Here is a 22866-nt window from a genome sequence, read left to right on the forward strand (position 1 = left end):
CACGACATAAGGTAAAAACACAGTCATTGTGAAAATTTATTAAGGTCCTGATTTGTCTCCAGGATGGGTACAGGAAAGATACATTCCACAATGTCTCAGCAGAGGGCCCTCTAATTTTAGCAGGGGAAGGTTACCATACTCGGAGATAGGTCTGCAGAGGAGTCACATGACGGGCTTAGTAGTGAGCCAGTAAAAGAGACAGCCAGGTCACCTCTAAAGTGCTCTTCAGATTATAGTAGGCCTCCGCTGGTTGAAAAAACCTCTAAAGCCTTAACAATAATGTATTTACCCAAGCAGCATGGCTTAAACTGTGTGTAATAACAATGTCGAGAAGGTCAGTGCAATAAGAATGTCATTCAGTCGTCCCTGAAATACAAAACTTTGACCTGCATATTCAATGAGAGGCTGCAATAAAGAGCATGGTCACTGCAGTCAGGTGGCTGTTAGCTAATCCTCTCACTTTATACAGCCACTTCAGAACACCTCTAGGTTTTCACATGTACTTTGTGGCCTGTGCTTCCCCGATTCACAGACACTCTGCAGCTCTCCACAGTGAAAACATTCACTCTCAGATGTCACAAGAACTACAAGGTCAAATCTCTCTATATAGTCCCTGTCTAGACTCATTGTGTGATGCTTTAAAGTTCAGAGAAAGCACGCCTTATTGATCTGACACAGTAAAATTTTATTCCAGAGTCAGTTGCTCCACTGCAGCTCTGATTAGGCTTTAATTGAGATCTGATAGTGTAGGCTGATGCTGTTATTACTGTCATCTCGGTGCTTCTGGTGGGTTTCCTCTTTTGTCTGCTTATTCAACAGCACAGACAGTTCTTAATGTGCTCGTAGGAGTTTGGGATATCATGTGTTTCTTAGGTGTTTTATATAGCTTCAAAACACTTGTTGTGCTTGACTGGCAACTGTGACTAAAACAGAAATGAAATATAGGCCTAGTTTAAGGGCTAATGTGACGTATGTGGCTCATCTGCTAGAATCACGTAAAAATACACCAAGACAGCGTTGATGAGCCTACAGTGACATCTGCTGGACGATTTATGAGTATTCCTTGTAGATAATAGATTTGTCTGTTTATTAAGCTTAAATCACCAGTGCTTTATTGCATACCAGCTGTGCTTCACTGCATAATAACTGCACATATTATATCTTGAGCCCAGCATACATTGACCTTGCATATTTTATGAGTTGATGATACCTAAATAAAGCTGAAATGGAAATGCAGCTTTAAGAGATGCAGTTGGCTTTATTTTAGAACAAAAATGTATTTTGTAAAAACAAAACAAAACAAAAAACAGCTGACATTCAGTGTAAAAAAAACACCTTATTTACACCTTATTTATTTTTATTTGATTATTAAATTTTAATACTGCCATAGAAAAATGTGGATCATCATGTCTGATTTACACCCTTTTTGATTTTTACACCCTTTCAGGAAAGAGACTCCATGGACTATGATATTCACAAATGACACTGAGAAAAAGAAATAAATTCAAGTATTTGTCCCTTCCTTCTCTTTCCACCCAGTCTACGTCCATTCTTGTCCATAATCTTGTTACCTCCCGTATTGACTACTGCAATTCTCTTTTGCATGGTCTCCCCCAAAAATCCCTCCATAAGCTTCAACTGGTTCAGAACTCTGCTGCTCGCATTATCATCAGAACCCCCTCCTACCAGCACATCACCCCTGTTCTTCAGGAACTTCACTGGCTCCCTGTGAAATTCCGGATAATTTTCAAACTTCTTCTGCTCACCTTCAAGGCCATTCATAACCTCGCTCCTCCTTACCTTTCTGACCTGTTAACCACCACCTGTTCTGCCCGTTCACTTCGTTCTTCTTCTTCTATCCAGCTTACTGTACCTTCCTTCCGCCTCACCACCATGGGAAGCAGAGCTTTCAGCTGCTCTGCTCCCAGGCTGTGGAACTCTCTCCCCCCAGAAATAAGAAACATTGGTTCTCTCCCCCAGTTTAAATCCCAACTCAAAACTCATCTGTTCAAATCTGCATATTCACTGTGAATCCACTGTTTGTTAATTTTATCTTGTGTTTTTATTTTATTGTTCTTATTCTGCCATTGTTTTACTAAGTGTTTTATCCTATTGTAAAGTGTCCTTGGGTGACTTGAAAGGCGCTCATAAATAAAATTTATTATTATTATTATTATTATTATTATTATTATTATTATTATTATTATTATAGTATTATAGTATTATTATTAAGCCTCTCCTTGAATCGCTACCTTATCGTGGTGGAGGGGTTTGTGTGTCCCAGGGATCCCAGGGGCTATGTTGTCTGGGGGCTTTTGCCCCCTGGTAGGGTCTCCCATGGCAAATTGGTCCTGGGTGAGGGACCAGACAAAGAGCGATTCAGAAGACCCTTATGAAAAGAATATCGAGGGAACAGTTTACCCTGCCCGGGATAGGGTTACCGGGGCCCCGCCCTGGAGCCAGGCCCGGGGAGGGTGCCCGAGGGCGAGCGTCTGGTGGCCGGGCCTTAGTCCATGGGGCCCGGCCGGGCACAGCCCGAAGAGGAGACATGGGCCCATCCTCCCGCAGGCCCACCACCCGCAGGAGGCGCCATAGGGGTCGGGTGCATTGTGTGCCGGGTGGCGGCCAGGAGCGGAGGCCCTGGCGGACTGACCCCCGGCTGCCAAGACTGGCAATAGGGACATGGAATGTCACCTCTCTGGTGGGGAAGGAGCCTGAGTTAGTGCGTGAGGTTGAGAGGTACCGGCTAGATATAGTCGGGCTCACCTCTACGCATGGCTTGGGCTCTGGAACCAGTCTCCTGGAGAGGGGCTGGACTCTGTCTCAGTCTGGAGTTGCCCCTGGTGAGAGGCGGCGGGCTGGGGTGGGTATTCTAATATCCCCTCGGCTTGCTGCCGGTACGTTGGGGTTTTTCCCGGCGGATGAGAGGGTTTGTTCCCTGCGCCTTAGGGTCGGGGAACGGGTCCTGACTGTCATCTGCGCTTATGCGCCGAGTGGCAGTTCGGAGTACCCAGCCTTCTTAGAGTCCCTGGGGGGGGTGCTGGAAGGTGCTCCACCTGGAGACTCTGTTGTCCTGCTGGGAGACTTCAATGCTCACGTGGGTAACGACAGCGAGACCTGGAGGGGCGTGATTGGGAGGAACGGCCTCCCTGATCTGAACCCGAGTGGTGCTTTGTTATTGGACTTCTGTGTTAATCACAGTTTGGCCATAACGAACACCCTGTTCGAACATAAGAGTGTCCATAAGTGCACGTGGCACCAGGACGCTCTAGGCCGTAGGTCGATGATCGATTTAGTAATCGTATCACCAGACCTGCGACCATATGTTCTGGACACTCGGGTAAAGAGAGGGGCTGAGCTGTCAACCGATCACCACCTGGTGGTGAGTTGGATCAGGTGGCGGGGGAGGACGCTGGACAGACCTGGTGCACCTAAACGCGTAGTGAGGGTGTGCTGGGAACGTCTAGCAGAGGCCCCAGTCCGCGAGATCTTCAACGCACACCTCCGGCAGAGCTTCAACAGCATTCCGAGGGAGACTGGGGACATTGAGTCCGAATGGACCATGTTCAGCGTCTCCATTGCCGAAGCTGCTGCATTGAGCTGCAGCCGCAAGGTGGTTGGTGCCTGCCGTGGTGGTAATCCCCGAACCAAATGGTGGACACCAGAGGTGAAGGGAGCCACCAGGCTGAAGAAGGAGTCCTATCGGGCTTGGTTAGCCTGTGGGACTCCGGAGGCAGCTGACGGGTATCGACAGGCCAAGCGGAATGCGGCTCGGGCAGTGGCCGAAGCAAAAACTCGGGTGTGGGAGGAGTTCGGAGAGGCCATGGAAAAAGACTTTCGGACTGCCTCGAAGAGATTCTGGCAAACCGTCAGGCGTCTCAGGAGGGGAAAGCGGTGCTCTACCTGCACTGTGTATAGTGCTGGTGGAGTGCTGCTGACGTCGACTGAGAAAATTGTCAGGCGGTGGAAGGAATACTTCGAGGACCTCCTTAATCCCATTGACACGTCTTCCGAGGAGGAAGCAGAGTCTGGGGATGAGGGGAACGACCCGCCAATTTCCGGGGGTGAGGTCACTGAGGCAGTTAAACAACTCCTTGGTGGCAGAGCCCCTGGTGTTGATGAGGTCCGCCCCGAGTTCCTGAAGGCTCTGGACGTTGTAGGGCTGTCCTGGTTGACACGCCTCTGCAATGTTGCGTGGAGATCAGGGGCAGTATCTGTGGACTGGCAGACCGGGGAGGTGGTCCCCATCTTTAAGAAGGGGGACCGGAGGGTGTGTTTCAACTACAGGGGGATCACACTCCTCAGCCTCCCTGGGAAAGTCTATGCCAGGATGCTGGAAAGGAGAGTTCGTCCGCTAGTCGAACCTCGGATACAGGAGGAACAATGCGGTTTTCGTCCTGGTACTGGACCAGCTCTTTATCCTCTCGAGGATACTTGAGGGTGCATGGGAGTTTGCCCAACCAGTCTACATGTGTTTTGTGGACTTGGAGAAGGCATTCGACCGTGTCCCTCGGGGTGTCCTGTGGGAGGTGTTGCGGGAGTATGGGGTGTCTGGCCCATTGCTACAGGCCATTCGATCCCTATACAACCGTTGTAAGAGCTTGGTTCGCATTGCCGGCAATAAGTCGGACTCGTTCCCGGTGGGTGATGGGCTCCGCCAGGGCTGCCCTTTGTCTCCGGTTCTGTTCATAATTTTTATGGACAGGATTTCTAGGCGCAGCCAAGTGGCGGAGGGCTTTCGCTTTGGTGGCCTCAGAATCTCATCTCTGATTTTTGCGGATGATGTGGTTCTGTTGGCTTCATCGGGTGAAGGCCTCCAGCTCGCACTGGAACAGTTCGCAGCCGAGTGTGAAGCAGCGGGAATGAGGATCAGCACCTCCAAATCTGAGGCCATGGTTCTCAGCCGGAAAAGGGTGGAGTGCCCACTCCGGGTCGGGGACGAGTTCCTGCCCCAAGTGGAGGAATTCAAGTATCTCGGGGTCTTGTTCGCGAGTGATGGGAGAAGGGAGCCGGAGATCGACAGACGGATTGGGGCTGCAGCTGCAGTAATGCGGACGCTGCACCGGTCCGTCGTGGTGAAGAGGGAGCTGAGTGTAAAAGCGAAGCTCTCAATTTACCGGTCGATCTACGTCCCTACCCTCACCTATGGCCACGAGCTGTGGGTAGTGACCGAAAGAACGAGATCGCGGATACAAGCGACAGAAATGAGCTTCCTCCGAAGGGTGGCTGGCCTCTCCCTTAGAGATAGGGTGAGAAGTTCGGCCATCCGGGAGGGGCTCAGAGTAGAGCCGCTGCTGCTCCACATCGAAAGGAGCCAGCTGAGGTGGTTCGGGCATCTGACAAGGATGCCCCCTGGGCGCCTCCTGGGTGAGGTGTTCCGGGCATGTCCCACCGGGAGGAGGCCCCGGGGCAGACCCAGGACACGCTGGAGGGATTATATCTCTCGGCTGGCCTGGGAACGCCTTGGTGTTCCCCCGGATAAGCTGGAGGAGGTGGCTGGGGAGAGGGAGGTCTGGGCCTCTTTGCTTAGGCTGCTGCCCCCGCGACCCGGCCTCGGATAAAGCGGATGAAGATGGATGGAAGGATGGATATTATTAAGTAAGACATAATACATGTGTGTGAATGAAAGGGAGACCGGTGGAAAGGTAAAGATGCAAGGAGCAGAAGTAGTGAAAGTAGATGAGTTTAAATACCTGGTGTGGCAGTGGACAGTGCACAAGAGAGGTGAAGAAGAGAGTGTGGGCAGGGTGGGTGTCTGAGGGGATGTGAGAGAGAAAGATAGCAGCAAGATTGAAGAGGATGTTTAACAGCCTGTTATGATACAGATATGCAGAAGGTTGGTGTCAGAGGAGGATGCTGGCAGGGTGAGATGGAGGCAGATGATCTGCTGTGGTGACCTCTAGAGGGAGCAGATGAAACGAGAAAATGGAAAGTTGTGAGATGATAATAGTTTCAGCAAAGATGTTTTTACTATATCCTAAAGATACCACTACAGTTTGATTTGATTGCATTTTGTTATATTGGAGTTTGTTTGTTTTTAGTTTAATAGCATTGAACTTTTTCAGATTTGTTAAAAATCTAAAAAAAAAAAAAAAAGTTCTAAAATAGCCAAAATGTACTTTACTAGCTGCTTTCTTTGGCAATAGCTTTTAAAAAATTGCTTAAAAATATTATTAACACTATTGACAAAAATGAACCAATAGGATTCCCGTGTAGGGCGGCGATGGGCGGTACTTCCTGGGCAAAGGCTCCGCTTGTTATGTAGCTGTTATTGACGCGGTTTACTTTGTAGCAGGCAGTAAGGTCTCGCTTGCAGGAAAGTTCGCCGGCGTTTCTCCAACCGGACTTTAAGAGAAGCAGATTCATAAACAGTAACAGGGTCAGCAGGGACAATGCGGACCTCCTCGGCTGCACGCTCATTTGTTTCCCAGTATCCTAAAACTACTGCATTGGTCACAGTAGCAGGTATGAAGTGACCCGACGCAGGCTCTTTTTCACAAAAGCAGGTGTTGTGTGTTAAATGAAAAACAAAGTAACTCATGTAATAGCTAATCACTGATTTACATTAATGGTCTGATCATATGTGTAGACTGTAAACAGCACACGGATGGCTGTCTTAGCTCATGCTCTTTTACAGACTGTGACGTTTACTTGACGTTGCATAAGCACGTAGGCCTTTTGCGCACGGACCCACGTGCTCGTTAAAATGACAAGTGCCTTTGATTTTGCATCACGTTTATAAGAATATAGTTAAAGTGAATTTGTTAAGCTACAGCTTATTAAAATCTTAACTAAATATTCACTAACACACTGTTCTAGGTGTGCCTGGTGCTTTACAGTGCAGTTTGAATGAGCTTTCACACGTTTGATGTGCCTATATTGTTTGTATTTGTTTTTTAGGTAGTTTGCTAGCTTGTTTTATTTATTACAAAAAAAGGTAGGAAACCTGATATTTTCACGGTCACCTTTGATGCCATTAAGTTTACATCCTAATCTATAATATGCATATCAGTATTTAATGTTTTATAATACCAGATTTTTTCATTTGAACTCTAGCTGCTTCAACTGAAGATCTCCACCAGTAAACTTTAGGTCCAAACAGAGTTATCATAGCTTTATAGTTACTAATTTGTTTTTATTTTTTATTTCGTTTTGACTTTTGCTTTTAATTCTGTTTAATTTCAGTTCGTTTCCAGTAGGTTTGCTCATTTCAGTTTAGTTTGTAAATGCATCAAATTAATAACATAGGTGCATCTACTAAATACCTGGGATGAGTTTAAATCTCAGTGAACTCAACCTAAAGGTTAGCGGTCTAGTTTTCTGAAAATGTTCTTAATTTGAGAAGGAAGTCACCTAGGATTCTCAAATTGATGCTATAGGTGTGTCTACTGGTTTGCCGGTATTTTTATTGTTTGAAAGTGTTGACTTTTATTTGAGTTTTTTTAGTTTTATTAGTTTCATTTTATGAAGGACATATCTTGAAGACAAGATTTAGACAATTCAGCTCATTTATTACCATTAAAAAGCATCACTTCTTGAAGACAGTGGACTCACAATCTTATAAACATCATCAAGTAAGCCTAGTGATAACATATTTTTACCAAACTAACAAAGACTAAAATGAGGATATTTCCTCTGTTTTTGCAGTTTGGTTAGTTTAGTTTTCCATGTTCACAAAATTGTTTCAGCATTTTTTTTTTTTTCAAAAGCTTGTTTTTATTATTCCATCCATCCATTCGCTTCCGCTTATCCTTTTCAGGGTCGCTGGAGCCTATCCCAGCTGTCATAGGGCGAGAGGCGGGGTACACCCTGGACAGGTCGCCAGTCTGTCACAGGGCCAACACACAGGGACAGACAACCATTCGCACTCACATTCATTCACACATTCACACCTAGTGACAATTTGGATTATCCAATTAACCTATCCCTACAAGCTGCATGTCTTTGGACAGTGGGAGGAAGCCGGAGTACCCGGAGGGAACCCACGCAAACACGGGGAGAACATGCAAACTCCACACAGAAAGACCCCGGCCTGATGTTGGAATTGAACTCAGGACCTTCTTGCTGTGCGGCAACGGTGCTAACCACCGTGCCACCGTGCTGCCGTTATTATTATTTATTATTATTTAACTAAAATGTTTTCCCACATCGTGTTTTAGCTTTCCGTTTAGTTTTGGGGCCCCCGTCATAATACCTAACATCACAGACACACTGCCAAAAACCAATCAAGACAGAAAACAAGAGAAAGAAGAAAATTAATTATTTAAAAAAGAAAAAACAAGAACGGTGAAAGAAATAATGGTAAATTAATACCAATGACAAGAACTTTAGGCCCACTATCTGTGTTAATGAGACCTGAGTAAAAGTGCCATCCTGTGCCATCAGTGGGAAGAAAGTTTGCCAGCCCTTTTCAGTTACCACAGTATCTGTACTAATTAGTCAAAGACTTGGAAAATTATTAACACGGAAACCCACTTAGTTTTTTTAGTAAGTGGGTTCATTGTGTGGTCAGACATAAAATCTATCTCTTTTCTGTTTTGCTAGTTTACTGAGTTTGTATTTGTCTCTCATTCTGACTTAAATAAAGATCAGACCACATTTTGTGAGTATTTCAGAATTTAGAATCCTGGTGACTCAAAGAGGCTCACAATGATTTTAACATGCTTTTTTACCCAATCACCATCCCAAAACCCAAACTTGTTCAATTTGTAGTTATGTTAGTTATGCACATTTGGACAAAGAAAAAAAAACAGTTTAAATTATTTCTCAGATTATTTTAAGACGCTTTAAGGCTTTTTCTGTTAAACTCATTCAAGTGTTTTATCTTCAGGGTGTGGAAGAAGGTGTCAGAAATTTACATTTGAGAAAATCTTGGTCCTAAAACATCTGTTGAATCTGTGCAGTTTTGTTTTGTTTTGGGTGGGTGGGGGTTTCCTTTTCTAGAAGCTCTGATCAGTGGAGATTTAGAGCTGTCACTGTGTGGACATTTTTACAGGAGTGGGACTTTTTGGTTTGAAGAAGTGGATGGCAGGTGGTGTGTGTCACAGCAAAGCCTGCTTAGATGGAAAGACAGTCCTGATCTCTGGAGCCAACACTGGGATTGGCAAAGAAACTGCTGTTGACATGGCTAGAAGAGGTTGGTGATTTGCCTGGATTTATATATCCAATTTTATAATCTAATATCTGTTCAGATGTAATGATTATGCTCCCGCATTGCAGGCGCGAGGGTTATTCTGGCTTGTAGGGACATGGAAAGAGCTAATAAAGCTGCAGAAGAAGTGAAAAAGAGAAGCGGAAATGACAGCGTGATTGTCAGAAAGTTGGATTTGGCATCTCTACAGTCAATACGCCAACTTGCCAAAGATGTCCTAGCAAGTGAGGAGCGCCTGGATGTTCTCATCAATAATGCAGGTGGATGTATAAATCACATCAGACCCACTATGGTGTGTGGTAGCATATTATGCCAGCTTTGTGACTGTGCATTCGTGTTTAACAGGCGGTAAATACATTTCCTTTGATATTCCTACCTTTAGGCATAATGAGCTGTCCAAAATGGAAGACTGAAGATGGCTTTGAAATGCAATTTGGTGTGAACCACCTGGGCCACTTCCTTTTAACGAACTGTCTGTTAGATCTCCTGAAGAAGTCAGCGCCGAGCCGCATTGTGAATGTCTCCAGCTTAGCGCATGAGAGAGGTGCAGTTTTTCCTCTTTTTTTCTAGTTCATATAAAGAGAATTAGTTGTTTTTTTTAAATCTCTCAGGAATGTCATCCTTTTATATTCATTTAATGTTAAATACCACATCTGTGAATAAGGATGAAGTGCTTTCTCTCAACAGGTCAAATCCATTTTGATGACATAAATCAGGACAAAGATTACCGGCCTTGGAGAAGCTACGCTCAAAGTAAACTAGCTAATGTCCTCTTTACAAGAGAGCTGGCCAACAGGCTGCAAGGTGCTGCGTCTGTTTTATATCTATATTTCTATGTGTCGTTACACATTGAATGGGATTTCATGTCCTTGTAATGACTTGTGTCCTGCATCTTGTCATTTTGCAGGTACTGGCGTAACAGCATATAGCCTCCACCCTGGAGTCATCCGCACCGAGCTTGGCCGACACTTCTGGCCCACAGTGCCCCTGTGGAAGAGGGTTTTGTATGTGCCCTTCATGTTTTTCATCAAGAATCCGACAGAAGGAGCTCAGACCACCATCTACTGCGCTGTGGAGGAAAGCCTGCAAAATGAGAGTGGACTCTATTACAGGTCAGTCTGTGTAATTCAACAGATGGGCTCTTTATTGATAGACAGCCAAAAGGGATATTGCTCGGCTCGCCCATGTGGGGGAAATGGATCATATTGAGAACAACACTAACATACTCTACTGAGACTGGTATTGTGAATGTGTAATGAAGCATATTAGTAATGAAACAGCTGGACTCTTCTTTCTCAGTGCAGTCTAATGCAATATCTTCCCTCAGTGGATGTGCAGACACAGGAAATGAATCTGATACCAGTTCTTTATTTTCTTCAAAATTATACTCTGAATACGTCATTGCACGGGAGTCATTGGATTCATTTTGATGATAGGGAACGTGAGTTAGGGATTGCTTTTGCACTTTAAAAAACTACAAGTACCTGATAGTAAAAGCAGAAAATTTTTCTAATAACACTGATAAAGAAACTACGTAGTGCCGGTCAGTCATGTCTAGTAGGATTCTCCAGCCTCTCAGTGGGCCTTTTAAAGGTGACAACAGGGAGCACAGTTGATCTGCGTACAGTAAAATAAACGTTCTTGTGATTTGTTGAATATAATTAAGTCCAGTTAACACAACTGTTTAAAAACCTAATGTGTTAACATGCTGTGGGTTTTTCCACAGCATGATAATTCCTCTATGCATGAAAAATGTTGTCCAAGTCCAGTAAATGATGTCAGCGTGAACACTGATTCAAATCCAGTGAATTAGACGGACACATCTAAAACATAACGAGCAGACACATTAACATTCATTTGGGGTCGTGTACTTAACCTTTTTGTGAATGTTAAATAATTATTCACTCTCATTTTAACTCTGGTCTTACTCCTGGGGGACAATTCTGTGTTATTAGCTGCTGAATCCTAAATTCTGAACACCATCTAATCTGGTCTATTAACTGTCATCTGTTCGTTTCTGGGCTGGTAGAGCAGTGTAGAGCAGGCTCATCGAGGCTTTTATGCAGGAAATAGCTGTGTGCTACAGGTGAAAGCTTAGCTGATGAGACCAGAACTGTGGGTTGGAAAATCAGAGCAATTATCTAAGGAGACTTAAAGGCTTTGTAGAGGTGAGGGGTGTTTGGTGAGTGACTCATTTGCAACTACAAGCGACCCCTTTTACATTGTAAGCATACTATAGTAGCAATTTAGCACTAATATAAAAATGTGGATTAGCACAATATAAAATGAGATTTTGATACAAGGAATCTTTTTGAGACAGAAAGTCAAGATCATATGATAAATAAAGGACTCATCATGTCAGCAGGGTCGCTGCGTCAGTGTGCATGCCCAGAAAGAAAATGCCTAGACAAAATCACAGTCAATATAAATGCCACAAACCAGCTGCAATACACTGACAGCTTTCCACCTTTTGCAGATTTCCAGTATTTCATTACTGATGACATTATCTTATCAGGCATTTCAGCCATTTACCAGTGAATGACTGACATTTAACATGTCTGTGAAGGTTCTCAGTCATCCAGGTCATCGTAGTCAAAGGAGCTAAATTATTGACCGCCTTACTTATCACCACCTTTACCCAGGGGATGCCATACCCTGCATCTACGGACTTCCTAAAATCCACAAGGAAGCTGTCCCACTCAGACCCATAGTCAGTAGCATAAACTCAGCCACTTATAACATTGCTAAACACCTTGCTACCATCCTTGCTCCTCTTGTGGGGAACACCCCACACCACATCAAGAACTCCACCGACTTCACTGACAAGGTCCAGAAACTTACCCTGGATCCAGATGAAACCATGGTGTCCTTTGATGTAGTCTCTCTCTTCACTTGCATACCCACCACGGAGGCCGTGGAGACTGTCAGAAAACGACTACAAGAAGACAGCTCCTTGGAGGACAGGACCAACTTCACACCCGATCAGATTTGCACACTGTTAGACCTCTGCCTCACCACTACATATTTCAAATACAACGAAGGCTTTTACAGACAAAAACATGGCTGTGCCATGGGCTCCCCCGTGTCACCTATTGTAGCCAACCTTTACATGGAGGAAGTGGAAAGGAAGGCTCTTGGCTCTTTCAAAGGAAGAGTACCCAGCCACTGGTACAGATATGTGGACGACACCTGGGTCAAAATCAAGACACAAGAAGTGGAATTCTTCACTGCGCACATTAACGCTGTGGATAAAAACATCAAGTTCACCAGGGAAGACACAAAGGACAACTGTTTGCCTTTCCTGGACTGCGCTGTGCACATTGAAGAGAACGGCAAACTCAACATCGAAGTTTACCGGAAGCCCACACACACGGACCAGTACCTCCTCTTTGACTCCCATCACCCTTTGGAACACAAACTTGGAGTAATTAGGACCCTACACCACCGGGCAGAACATGTTCCCTCTAAGCCTGAAGGAAAAAAGAAGGAACACACACATGTAAAGGAAGCACTCAAAACGTGCGGCTATCCTAAATGGGCGTTCTTAAAGTCAGCAAAGAGGCACAGAAAAGAAGACCAGACACCAGCGAGGGAGGATAAGAAGGACAGACGCAACAACATTGTCATCCCCTATGTAGCCGGTGTATCAGAAAAACTTAGGAGAGTTTTCTCCAAGCATGACATCCCGGTGCATTTCAGACCCAGCAACACGCTCAGACAAAAACTGGTTCACCCGAAAGACAAAACGCCAAAACACAGACTTAACAATGTGGTGTATGCTGTACAGTGCAGCGAGGAATGCCCAGACCTCTACATTGGAGAGACCAAACAGCCACTTCACAAGCGCATGGCACAACACAGAAGAGCCACCTCCACAGGACAAGACTCAGCAGTCCATCTGCATCTTAAGGATAAAGGACACTCTTTCGAGGATGCCAATGTTCACATTTTGGACAGAGAGGACAGATGGTTTGAAAGAGGAGTGAAAGAAGCCATCTATGTCCACTGTGAGCGACCATCTTTGAACAGAGGCGGGGGTTTACGACACCAACTCTCTGCCATCTATAATCCAGTTTTGAGATCCCTTCCCAGACGCCTTAACGCCCACTCACATCCTGGGCCATCTGACCTCAGGAATTCGCATGATAAGGTGGGGCCAGGTTTCACAATGAACACACCCGAAACTCTGGCTGATTGGGACCCACACCCAGTTTCACACCTTGGCTCAGGCGATTAGAGGATCATCAGGGGGTCCTTTTGTCCCTCTGTGGGGGGATACTCCCACTAGGTTTATATCTGGGACTCTCCACCATTTGACCTTAGAACTGAAGAAGCTTCTCGGATGAGAGGTGAAACGTCTTCAAGTAACTTAAAGAAGTCCAGACGCTTTTCTTTGCAAGCTCCTTTGACTGACATTTAAGTGATGCTGCATGTGTTCAAGATTTTAAAAATGGCAAGAGCTGATTGCATGCTCACACACACACACATATTTATATTTATAGATAGATAGATAGATAGATAGACCAGAGGCCTGGCGGCTTGAGGGTCCTGCGCAGTATCTTAGCTGTTCCTAGGACTGCGCTCTTCTGGACAGAGATCTCCGATGTTGTTCCCGGGATCTGCTGGAGCCACTCACCTAGCTTGGGAGTCGCTGCACCTAGTACTCCGATTACCACTGGGACCACCGTTACCTTCACCCTCCACATCTTCTCGAGCTCTTCTCTCGAGAAGATGTGGAGGGTATATATATATATATATATATATATATATATATATATATATACATTATAGCTGTCGAAATTAACGCGTTAATTGCGATAATTAAATTTTGGAATTAATTACGTTAGAATATTTAACTATTTAGCGCAACACGCAGATAAGTCGCTCCCATAATTCCACTTGATTTGTTTACCGCGCCACTGAAAATGGAGAAGCAGGAACAGGATGGCCTTCTGGATGGGGAATTTAAATACAAGAAGAACATAGATGGGACAATAAACAAACGCGTTGTAATTTGCACTCACTGTAGTAAAGAGTTTCAATTTCACCGTTCAAATTCGACCTTAAAATACCACCTTAATGCCAAACACGCGTTTGTCGGGGCAGCAGCTTCACCCGGCCTGCGTCAGACCACTCTTAGTGAACGCAGGCCACTCGGTAAGTCTTCTTTGGACAAACTGACTGACAATATAGCCAAATGGATAGCAAAGGACTGTAGACCACTAAGCATTGTGGAGGACAAGGGCTTTGCGGATGTTTTAAAGGTTGCATCTCAGGACGCGTCCTACAAGCCCCCAGCGAGAAGCACAATAACAATTCGAATCCACGAACTGTATGAAACGGAGAAAAAGAAAAAAGAAGAGGCTTTAGTTCACACAGAATGCGTGGCTCTGACAGGAGACCACTGGACATCATTGAGTAATGACAATTACCTGGGAGTTACTGCGCATTTAATCACTGAAGCCTGGGGTCTGACATCCTTTGCGCTGACTATAATGAAAACGGAAGAGCGGCACTTTGCGGAGGCTTGTGCAGAGCAGTTCCAGACTGTTGCTCGCAGGTGGAGAATTGAGGAGAAGGTGACAACAGTAGGCACGGACAGTGCGCGCAATATGATCGCCGCGGCTCGCATCATGCCATTCAATCACATGCCGTGTACCGCGCACATTCTACAGAGATGCATCACAGTGAGTCTCGCAGACAGTGGCTTTGTCACTGCGCTGGCCAAATGCCGCAAAATTGTTGGCCATTTTAAGCACAGCCCAGCAAACACAGCAGAGCTGAACGCAGAGCAGGTGTCACTGGGGCGCAAGCAGGAGCCGTTGGCCCAGGACGTGCCTACGCGCTGGAACTCCACGCTGGAGATGGTGAAGCGCTTGATCCGCAACCAAACTGCAGTAACCGCGACTCTGGATAAACAAAAGCATAAACTTGTCCTCCTGACGCCTCCAGAGTGGGACAAACTCCAGAGACTGGAGACACTTCTAGAGCCCTGCAGGTGAGCCTGTCATTGTGACCATAATTGTAGGTTTAGATTAAATGTATCAAACATACATCTTAAATCAGTTTTGTTATTATGAAAATGTCTTATTTAAAAAATAAATGAAATCAAATATTTTATTAATATTACCTAGTATTAAAAAGCTTTTTTTAATTTGCTGTCTTATCTTTGTGTGTGTGTGTGTGTGTGTATTCCACTGCAGATATGTGACTGAACTGCTGGGAGGAGAGGCCTACGTCTCCTGCTCTGTAGTTCTACCAGCCTTCTGCCACCTGCGCCGTGTCATGGAAGTAACTGATGAGGACCCTGCATATGTGGTGAGGTTTAAAGAGAAGTTTAAGGAAGACCTTGCTTCCCGCCAGGAACATACCAACTATGCATGGCTCCAGATCGCAACTGCACTGGACCCACGTTTTAAAGACCTACGCAGTGTGCCCAAGACTGACAGAGAAGCAGTGTGGACCACACTGGCAGGCATGCTGCATGAAGTGTCAGTGTGAGTGCGCCCCAGGGTGGCTGTGGCTACAATGTAGCTTGCCATCACCAGTGTGTGAATGTGTGTGTGAATGGGTGGATGACTGGACATGTAAAGCGCTTTGGGGTCCTTAGGGACTAGTAAAGCGCTATATAAATACAGGCCATTTACCATTTACCATGAAGACTCTCCTAGAAGATCACACACTGCAGAAGAAGGTCCAGCCAAGAAGAGGCTGAGCCTGCTGCAGATGGACTCTGACTCTGAGTCAGAGGAGGAGGTACAGCAGGACAGAGCCATACAGCGCTACAGAGCAGAGCCCTGCACTGCCTTAGAGGACTGTCCCTTACAGTGGTGGGCAGCTCATGCAGGAGCCCACAGCCAGCTGGCCCGCCTTGCTCGCAGATACCTGGCCACTCCTGCCTCCACAGTGCCCTGTGAGAGGCTGTTCTCTGTAGCAGGGCACATTGTGAACAAGAAGAGGTCTGCTCTGCACTCAGAGAACGTGGACAAGTTGGTTTGTCTCAGCAACTGGCTGAAGGATGAGTAGACCAGAGGACCGTGTGTTTAGAGCTTGTTCTATGGTTGAATGTGATTTAAACAATACTTTTCACTGTTGTTCATATTTTTTTGCACTAATCTACCTTACCCAAAAGGATGATTGGAGATTTTTTCTATTTTGCCTGTTGAATTAGGCCTATGTTCTGTAAACTTGAAGATGTATATGGATAAAACAATGTGCTAGATTTAAACGGGTGGAAAACATTCAGTAAAAATCCCTCACAATTATTTGAAGCCCTGTTCTGCTTGTACTGCTTGTACTCACAATTAATAATAAATAAAACAAACAAGTGTGTTAAAAACCACTATCTGTCCCGATTTTTACACATATATACACATATATTTCGAGTTGCGATTAATCAATTTTTAGGCTGTGATTAATTCGCTTCCAGCACAACACCCAGCCTACGTCAGACCACGCTGAGTGAACGCAGGCCACTCAGCGTGGTCTTAGCATTAAATAACACTAACAAGTGTGTAAAAATCCGCTATCTGTCCATATGTTTGCACACATTTTGGTCATATTTCGAGTTGCGATTAATCATGATTAATTAATTTTTAGGCTGTGATTAATCTGATTAAAAATTTTAATCATTTGACAGCCCTAATATACATATATATGGAGGGTATATATAAATTCTGGCAGCACATTTTAAAGTATCTGAGGCTCTGATGAGGATCACTTTCCATTAACTCTTCACATCACAATGACCAGGTCATTCTATTCATTTATTGTATTTATTGTGTACCTAACACTGTACCTAACACACTGTGTAACAAACAGTTTAGCATTTATCTACTAAAGAGCCATGCTCACATCTAGAACTGTTTTGCTAAAATAAGCAGGGCTTTCCCTAAAAATAGATTGTCTTGATGTTTCTCCACAGTCTGTGTATTTATTAATTCTCCCCCTGAAGTGAGCGAGTCTGTAATCTGTTCTGTTTGTTTGTTTGTTTGTCTGTCTGTTTGTTAGCAGTCTACAACAGCTCGAGCTGATTTAATTTAAGTGAAAATCCAGTCAAGGTCGTATCAAATGTGAAAGTCAGTAAAAACTTTATATTACCCCCAATTTTTTATGGATCAACTTCAAACAATATACAAAGTCTTGGTGGGCATGAGTACCTGGGTTGGCTAAACATTTGACCTTGACCTTTATTGTTGGTGCCCAAGGTCAAAGTTGACCTTGGAAAAAAAATGCAAATATAATAAGTATTATGTGCCATATGAAAGGGAACATGAAGAGTGCTCTACAACACACCTCTTTTTTTTTTTCACTATGACACCCTACGATGTCAGAATGAACCCATAACAGGCTGAGATCAGGATGTTGCAATAAAATAATAATAATAATAATAATAATAATAATAATAATAATAATAAAACATCAAAGTTTTAGTATAGCCTTTGCCCTTTAAAGGAAGTCCTGTTTTCTGAGTGTTCTTGTTTGAAATTAGAACATTTTAAGATTTTCCTTAATAGTTTTTTAGCAATTACAAAGCCTATGATTTAATCTTAAACTGCTGATACTAGAACCTGACTGATATTGGACTTTTATGACCAAGTTGTCACCACAAGTCATGGGTTACTCATTTACACTTCTCCTATTGATGCCAACAGGGAAGTTGCGGAGTGCCATCTGGTGGAATATCTGTGTAACATCAACATTTATAACATAATTGGAGGTTTTAGTTGTCAACCATACCGATATATCGCTCTACTTGATGTTATTTTTGTATATAAAGTGAAAACTGACTCTTTTGGTCTTTGTATGAAATTATATGGGTAATAACATAACTAACAAATATCTAAATTTCTATAATTATCTTTAAGAAAACAGTATAAAATATTAAGACATTGTTGCCTTGTAAATTATCCTTTGATTGCATATCTTGACTGTTTTATCTGACTGATTAACTTGTTCTTGTGACTTAATCAACTCAGTATGAACAGATCAAGTTGTGTGTTTAACACTAAAGTCTGCACTGATTACAGCGACTGCGCCCCTAAAACAGCAGCCCCTCAGGGTCTGGATGATGAAGCTGCCAAGAAGCTGTGGGAGCTGAGTGCCTCTGTGGTCGGTCTGATGTAGTCACAGCGACGATGATGATGATTTTGATGATGATTGTCATCATCGCGGTGCCACTGGACTGCCAAGTGGCCTGAGGAAAGAACTGGTACTCTTTCTAGTGAACATCTGCGCGGCTAGTAGCAGCTGAGCTCCTGCTTAAGGACAACAAATGAACAAAAGACAGAAATTCACAAGTGATAGACATTTATTTAGAATATACAACAAACTAATTGGAAAAATACTATGAATTAAATTAAGTTTTTTCTTAAACAGAAGCAATGCTTCACAGGTCAGTTACATGGAAGCTGTATGATCTTTAGCATTGATTGCCTTTAGCTTGAAATGACATTTTAATTGATGGGTTTCACCAATATCTGTGTGGACTAAGGGTTAAAATGTCATTTATTGTTGCTTGGGTTTATCATATAAGAATTATATATGAATGTGCTTTAGCTTTTTGTAACACTGCTAATAGTGGTATTCAGTTTCTTTCTCGTGGGCATTAAAGTGCTCTTATACATAGCCCATTGTTATACCTGTCTTTTAAGGCATACTGTTTATCCACATCCTATGTATTCATCACGAGTCTTCATTTTGATCCATGTGAGACCAGCAGTGCTGAGACAAAACACATGTTGGTTACATCACCATGAATTAAAGTTTTCTTTATACAAAATTTGTATCTGCTCATCACTTTTTTCGGTTTCTTTTTAAAGGCACTTTGTACAGAATTGCTACAAACAGTCCAATTTCATCTTATCCAAAGCTACATCTCAGACAAGTGCATCACATTTTTTTTTCTTTTTCTTTTTTTTTCGTGAGACAGAATGTCCATTATGGTGCTAATTACATATGCACAAAGTGCACCCTATCTGCCACCAGCTACAAATGTACCCTGTGTGTTCCTTTAATGTTACATGATCAGCTAGTTCAGAGGAAAAGTACCATATCTTGGCATTTACATTCAAAACTGTAAAACATATACAGCAGATGTGTGAAGTCAAAAGATAGTTATCCTTAAGGTTGAGTGTGACACGGGGAGGAAATCTACCTATATTGCTCAGTTTTAATGTATCTATATATTCTATCTATATTTTTTAATTACACATAATTCAACAACTAGATGGCTCTGAGTCTACACAAATGACTCGTGTAGACTATGGATGTACTTCCTCACAATCTATGGTGTTAACATCTCTACTTCCACAATATTTGCTGCATAAACTTCATAACTAACTAATGCTCTTCAAAATCAGAAAGCTGTTTCATCTGTTCCACTTGCATAGAGTGCCTTCTCACAAGTTTCTTCTTCAACTTGAGGCCACCTCTCTTTGGTGTGTTTGGTGCTACTGGAGCTATAGATCTAATACCTGTGGCCAGAGGTGAGGAGGGCTTGTTACTAGCCCCGATATCGGGAATGGGAGGGTTTGGGTTTATGTTAAGAGGGGGGAGGTGGCCAGGCCTGGTGTGGGAGATGTGATCCAGCAGAAGTGTGCCTGAGCCTCTTCTCTCCAGGAGGCCAGGTGCACGCCTGCGTGCTGTGCTGGGAGAGGATGTGCTGGCATTGCTGTCTAGAGATTCTCTGGAGCTGGTTAACATCACAAGTGGAGAGGTGTTTAGTTTCCTGCGCTCCACCGGGACCTTAGGAGAATCTAACATGGCAGAGTCTGAATAGAGCTGTGAGTCTGAGTCATAGTGATCATTCCCCAGGTGTCTCCTATGCATTGTGTCTCTCAGACTGGCTAGTCCACTGCTGCAGCTGCTGCTCTCCTGCTCTGTAGGCACCGTGCTGCGCCGTGCCAGTGGCTGGTGTTGGCCTAGCGTTCTCTCATATGATGGTTTAGATGTTGGAGGAACTGATAATGAGGTGGTCATTTTGCAGGGCTGTTCTCCCACTAGTGGGAATAAGCTGTCCTTCCCGTCTACACTGTTCTGTCGAGATAAAGCCGACCTCTTACTCAGAGAGAGTCCATTTACCCCTGCAACAACATCCTCATCAGAACTAGCTTTCTTACTCTCATCATGGGCGGCGGCGGCAGCAGCAGCCAGGACAGAGGGTGCAATCAACCCCCAAGGCTCTGATTGTAGCCGCTTCAGCTGAGGCAAACGTGCACGTTTGGGGTTTGCAGGCCGCCGCGTCGGCGACGTGGGCCCATTGGCAAGTTTCGAAGCTGAGCTGGAGGTTTTTAGCTTTGTCTGGAAACTGAAGACTGTGTTTTGTTGCTCTTGCTCAGGTGAGGGCGATGCTGTGACGTTAATATCAGAGGGAGAGGTGCAGTACGCCGGGGAAGATCTCTCAACCAGCTCTGGTGATGGAGGGACATTTAGATACTGTTTGGTAGTCTTAGTGCCAGATGGTGACTTGTCTGTGGTGATTATGATCACCTCCTTGCCTTTAGCTTTGCATGCATCCAAGAGCAGTTTAAGTGTCTCCTTGTCATCTGCGTTTATGGCGTAGACCAGCGCTGAGGCCCCGCTCCTGTCTTCCAGGCTGGGATCAGCACCGTTGCTAAGTAGGTGATCCACCACTTTGTGTCCAGCCTTGTGAATGCAGGCATGCATTAAAGCTGTCCGACCTCCTTTGTCCTGTATGTTGGGGTCCGCTTGGTTGTCCAGCAGATATTTTACGAGCTTTGCCTTACTTACACTCTGCTGGTCGGTGTGTGTGGACATGCAGGCCACCATGAGAGGTGTTTCCCCACGTTCATTGCTCTCGTTGATGTAGGCACCTCCTTCCAACAAGAGCCTGGTGAGTCTCAAGCGTCTGAGCCACACTGCCTTCAGGAGTGAGTTTCCATCTGTCCGCAGTTCCAGAATATCTGCCATTACCCAGCCAGTCACAGATCTTCTCAGCACTGAACTCACAGCTCGCAGCCCTTTGAACAAATTTGTGGAATTAGTTCAGCTTACATAGTAAAATGAGTGATTAATACCCACTTTGTTTGTCTGCTTTTCTATTTGTTATCACTGCCAGCAGGTGGCAGTCTGTTACAACCTAAAGAAAATAAAAATAAAACTTACTCTTATAGATCTGTGAAATATAGTGGATATATTGTTTGTTTAATTATTGAAATTGAATCAGTGTTGTACAAAAAAATTGTCAGTTTTCCTAAAATGCTCATGCACGTCCTCAAAGATCACGTATATCCATGCAGAAGTCAGCGTGGTAACACACCTGTTAGAGTCATAAACACTACTGATAGATGTGTCATGATGTCATAATCAAAGTTGATTTTTTTTTCTAAACCTCTATCTAGACAGCAGTGCCCCCCACCCCCCACCCAACATACTGATACTGACACAAAAGCCTCCAGTATCCACTACAAGTAAGCATAAACATCATTTTCCTCCTTTCTGGGACGAATATACGAGAGACTGCGCGTAAATGCGATGTTTGTTATATAAATTTCAAATAGTGATCCAAACATCTGTTCAAGCTGTTTAACTGGCGACATTAAATAACGTCACACTAAGCTCAAAGAGTCGCTGTCCGCGGTTCTCATTTTGGGTAACTTGGCTCGAAAGACGCGCTCCATTACACGTTGCGGTGTTCGTCGTCTTATTCTGCTTCAAATCCCAAATGTAAACATTTTATCTGCAGTTTGAATATTAATTTGCCAACATTAGACATACATTTGATTTCACATGCAACACAAGCTGTCGATCTAATTTAACAGCCTCCGCCTTCACCGATACAAGATAGCGAGGTAAAGTTGAATTAATTAACCTTCACGTGTAATATTGTTTGTGTGACAGTTGTTTCCTTACCTGGTCAAAGAGGAGATTTTCCATGTTCAAAGTAACCAGTGCTCTGCCATCTGCGAGGGCGAAATTAAAGATTCAAAACAAAAAGTTTGTTGAAGTTCTCCACAATAATCCTATTTTCTTTTTTGTTTTGCAGCCGTGACTGATCCCATCAATGCGTCTTGGTTTAGGTTACAGTGTGCCGTGCCTCTCTGGCACCATAACGCATGAGCTGTGTGGCTTTTGTTATGGAGGCACACCACATCAGTCCAATGGGGAGTATTCCTTTCACTGCGCACTCAAGGATCACAACCTGGAGATGCTGCGGGTTATAAATAACTTACTTTCTTGCTTGTTGAATGAAACGTGTATTCTCTTGACGTCAGAGTCGACCAAAATAAATTGCGTCTGATGAAAAACCTCTGTCTCGGTCTTTATATCTGCAGGACACAAACAAAACGAGTGCTGCCTCCTAAAGACATGCAAATGATCTGCGCGCGCGTTATTTTAATTATGTCAAAAGAGCAGTATGAAAATGAAAACGGTGGGCACAATTTGGCCTACACGTGATGAAGATGAGAAGGCTGCTTTTTCTCCTAGAGCCTAGTGCTTAGGCTGCTTTTTGAATTTTCCTCAGATAGTAAGTCTGCGCTATAAATACGATTTAATCTTTCTGCAGGGTGGAACAGGAATAAAGGCAGGTTGTCTGTCTGCCATGTATGAAAGGGCACAGAGAAAACAATTCAGTTGTAAAATGTGCCTGGACCACCATCACGCTGCTTCTTGCAGGGAATTCCAATAGGATATATTCATCAGCTATCTTTCTTTTCTTTTTTTCATTAAAAAAAAATCAGAAATCATATTTT

At 44.1% G+C, this 22866-nt stretch overlaps 2 protein-coding genes across 9 annotated transcripts; one reads left to right on the forward strand and one right to left on the reverse strand.

The window, feature by feature from the left end:
- Nucleotides 1-6224: 6224 nt before the first annotated feature.
- On the forward strand, nucleotides 6225-22419 carry LOC146382608 (retinol dehydrogenase 13-like). Of its 8 annotated transcripts, none has more exons than XR_014800662.1 (8): nucleotides 6225-6465; nucleotides 8996-9136; nucleotides 9220-9411; nucleotides 9534-9695; nucleotides 9839-9955; nucleotides 10059-10263; nucleotides 18181-21963; nucleotides 22158-22419. XR_014800662.1 is itself a non-coding variant. In XM_084933389.1 (8 exons), exons 1-8 carry the CDS (start codon nucleotides 6393-6395, stop codon nucleotides 22165-22167), a joined length of 969 nt encoding a protein of 322 aa, XP_084789515.1. In that variant the 5' UTR covers nucleotides 6225-6392; the 3' UTR covers nucleotides 22168-22419. The 8 variants fall into 8 exon arrangements, 6 of the variants coding, with proteins under 6 accessions (XP_084789515.1, XP_084789514.1, XP_084789517.1 ...); XR_014800663.1 differs by having other exon boundaries at nucleotides 18181-21582; XM_084933389.1 differs by having other exon boundaries at nucleotides 21514-21582.
- On the reverse strand, nucleotides 18444-21082 carry ankrd34c (ankyrin repeat domain 34C). Its single transcript, XM_084933385.1, has one exon. The coding sequence runs from the start codon at nucleotides 21080-21082 to the stop codon at nucleotides 19493-19495; it is 1590 nt and encodes a 529-aa protein (XP_084789511.1). The 3' UTR covers nucleotides 18444-19492.
- Nucleotides 22420-22866: the final 447 nt, after the last annotated feature.

Source organism: Perissodus microlepis, chromosome 7 (assembly GCF_051167445.1).
Source record: "Perissodus microlepis isolate ML-2025 ecotype Zambia chromosome 7, ASM5116744v1, whole genome shotgun sequence".
NCBI classification, from domain to species: Eukaryota; Metazoa; Chordata; class Actinopteri; order Cichliformes; family Cichlidae; genus Perissodus; species Perissodus microlepis.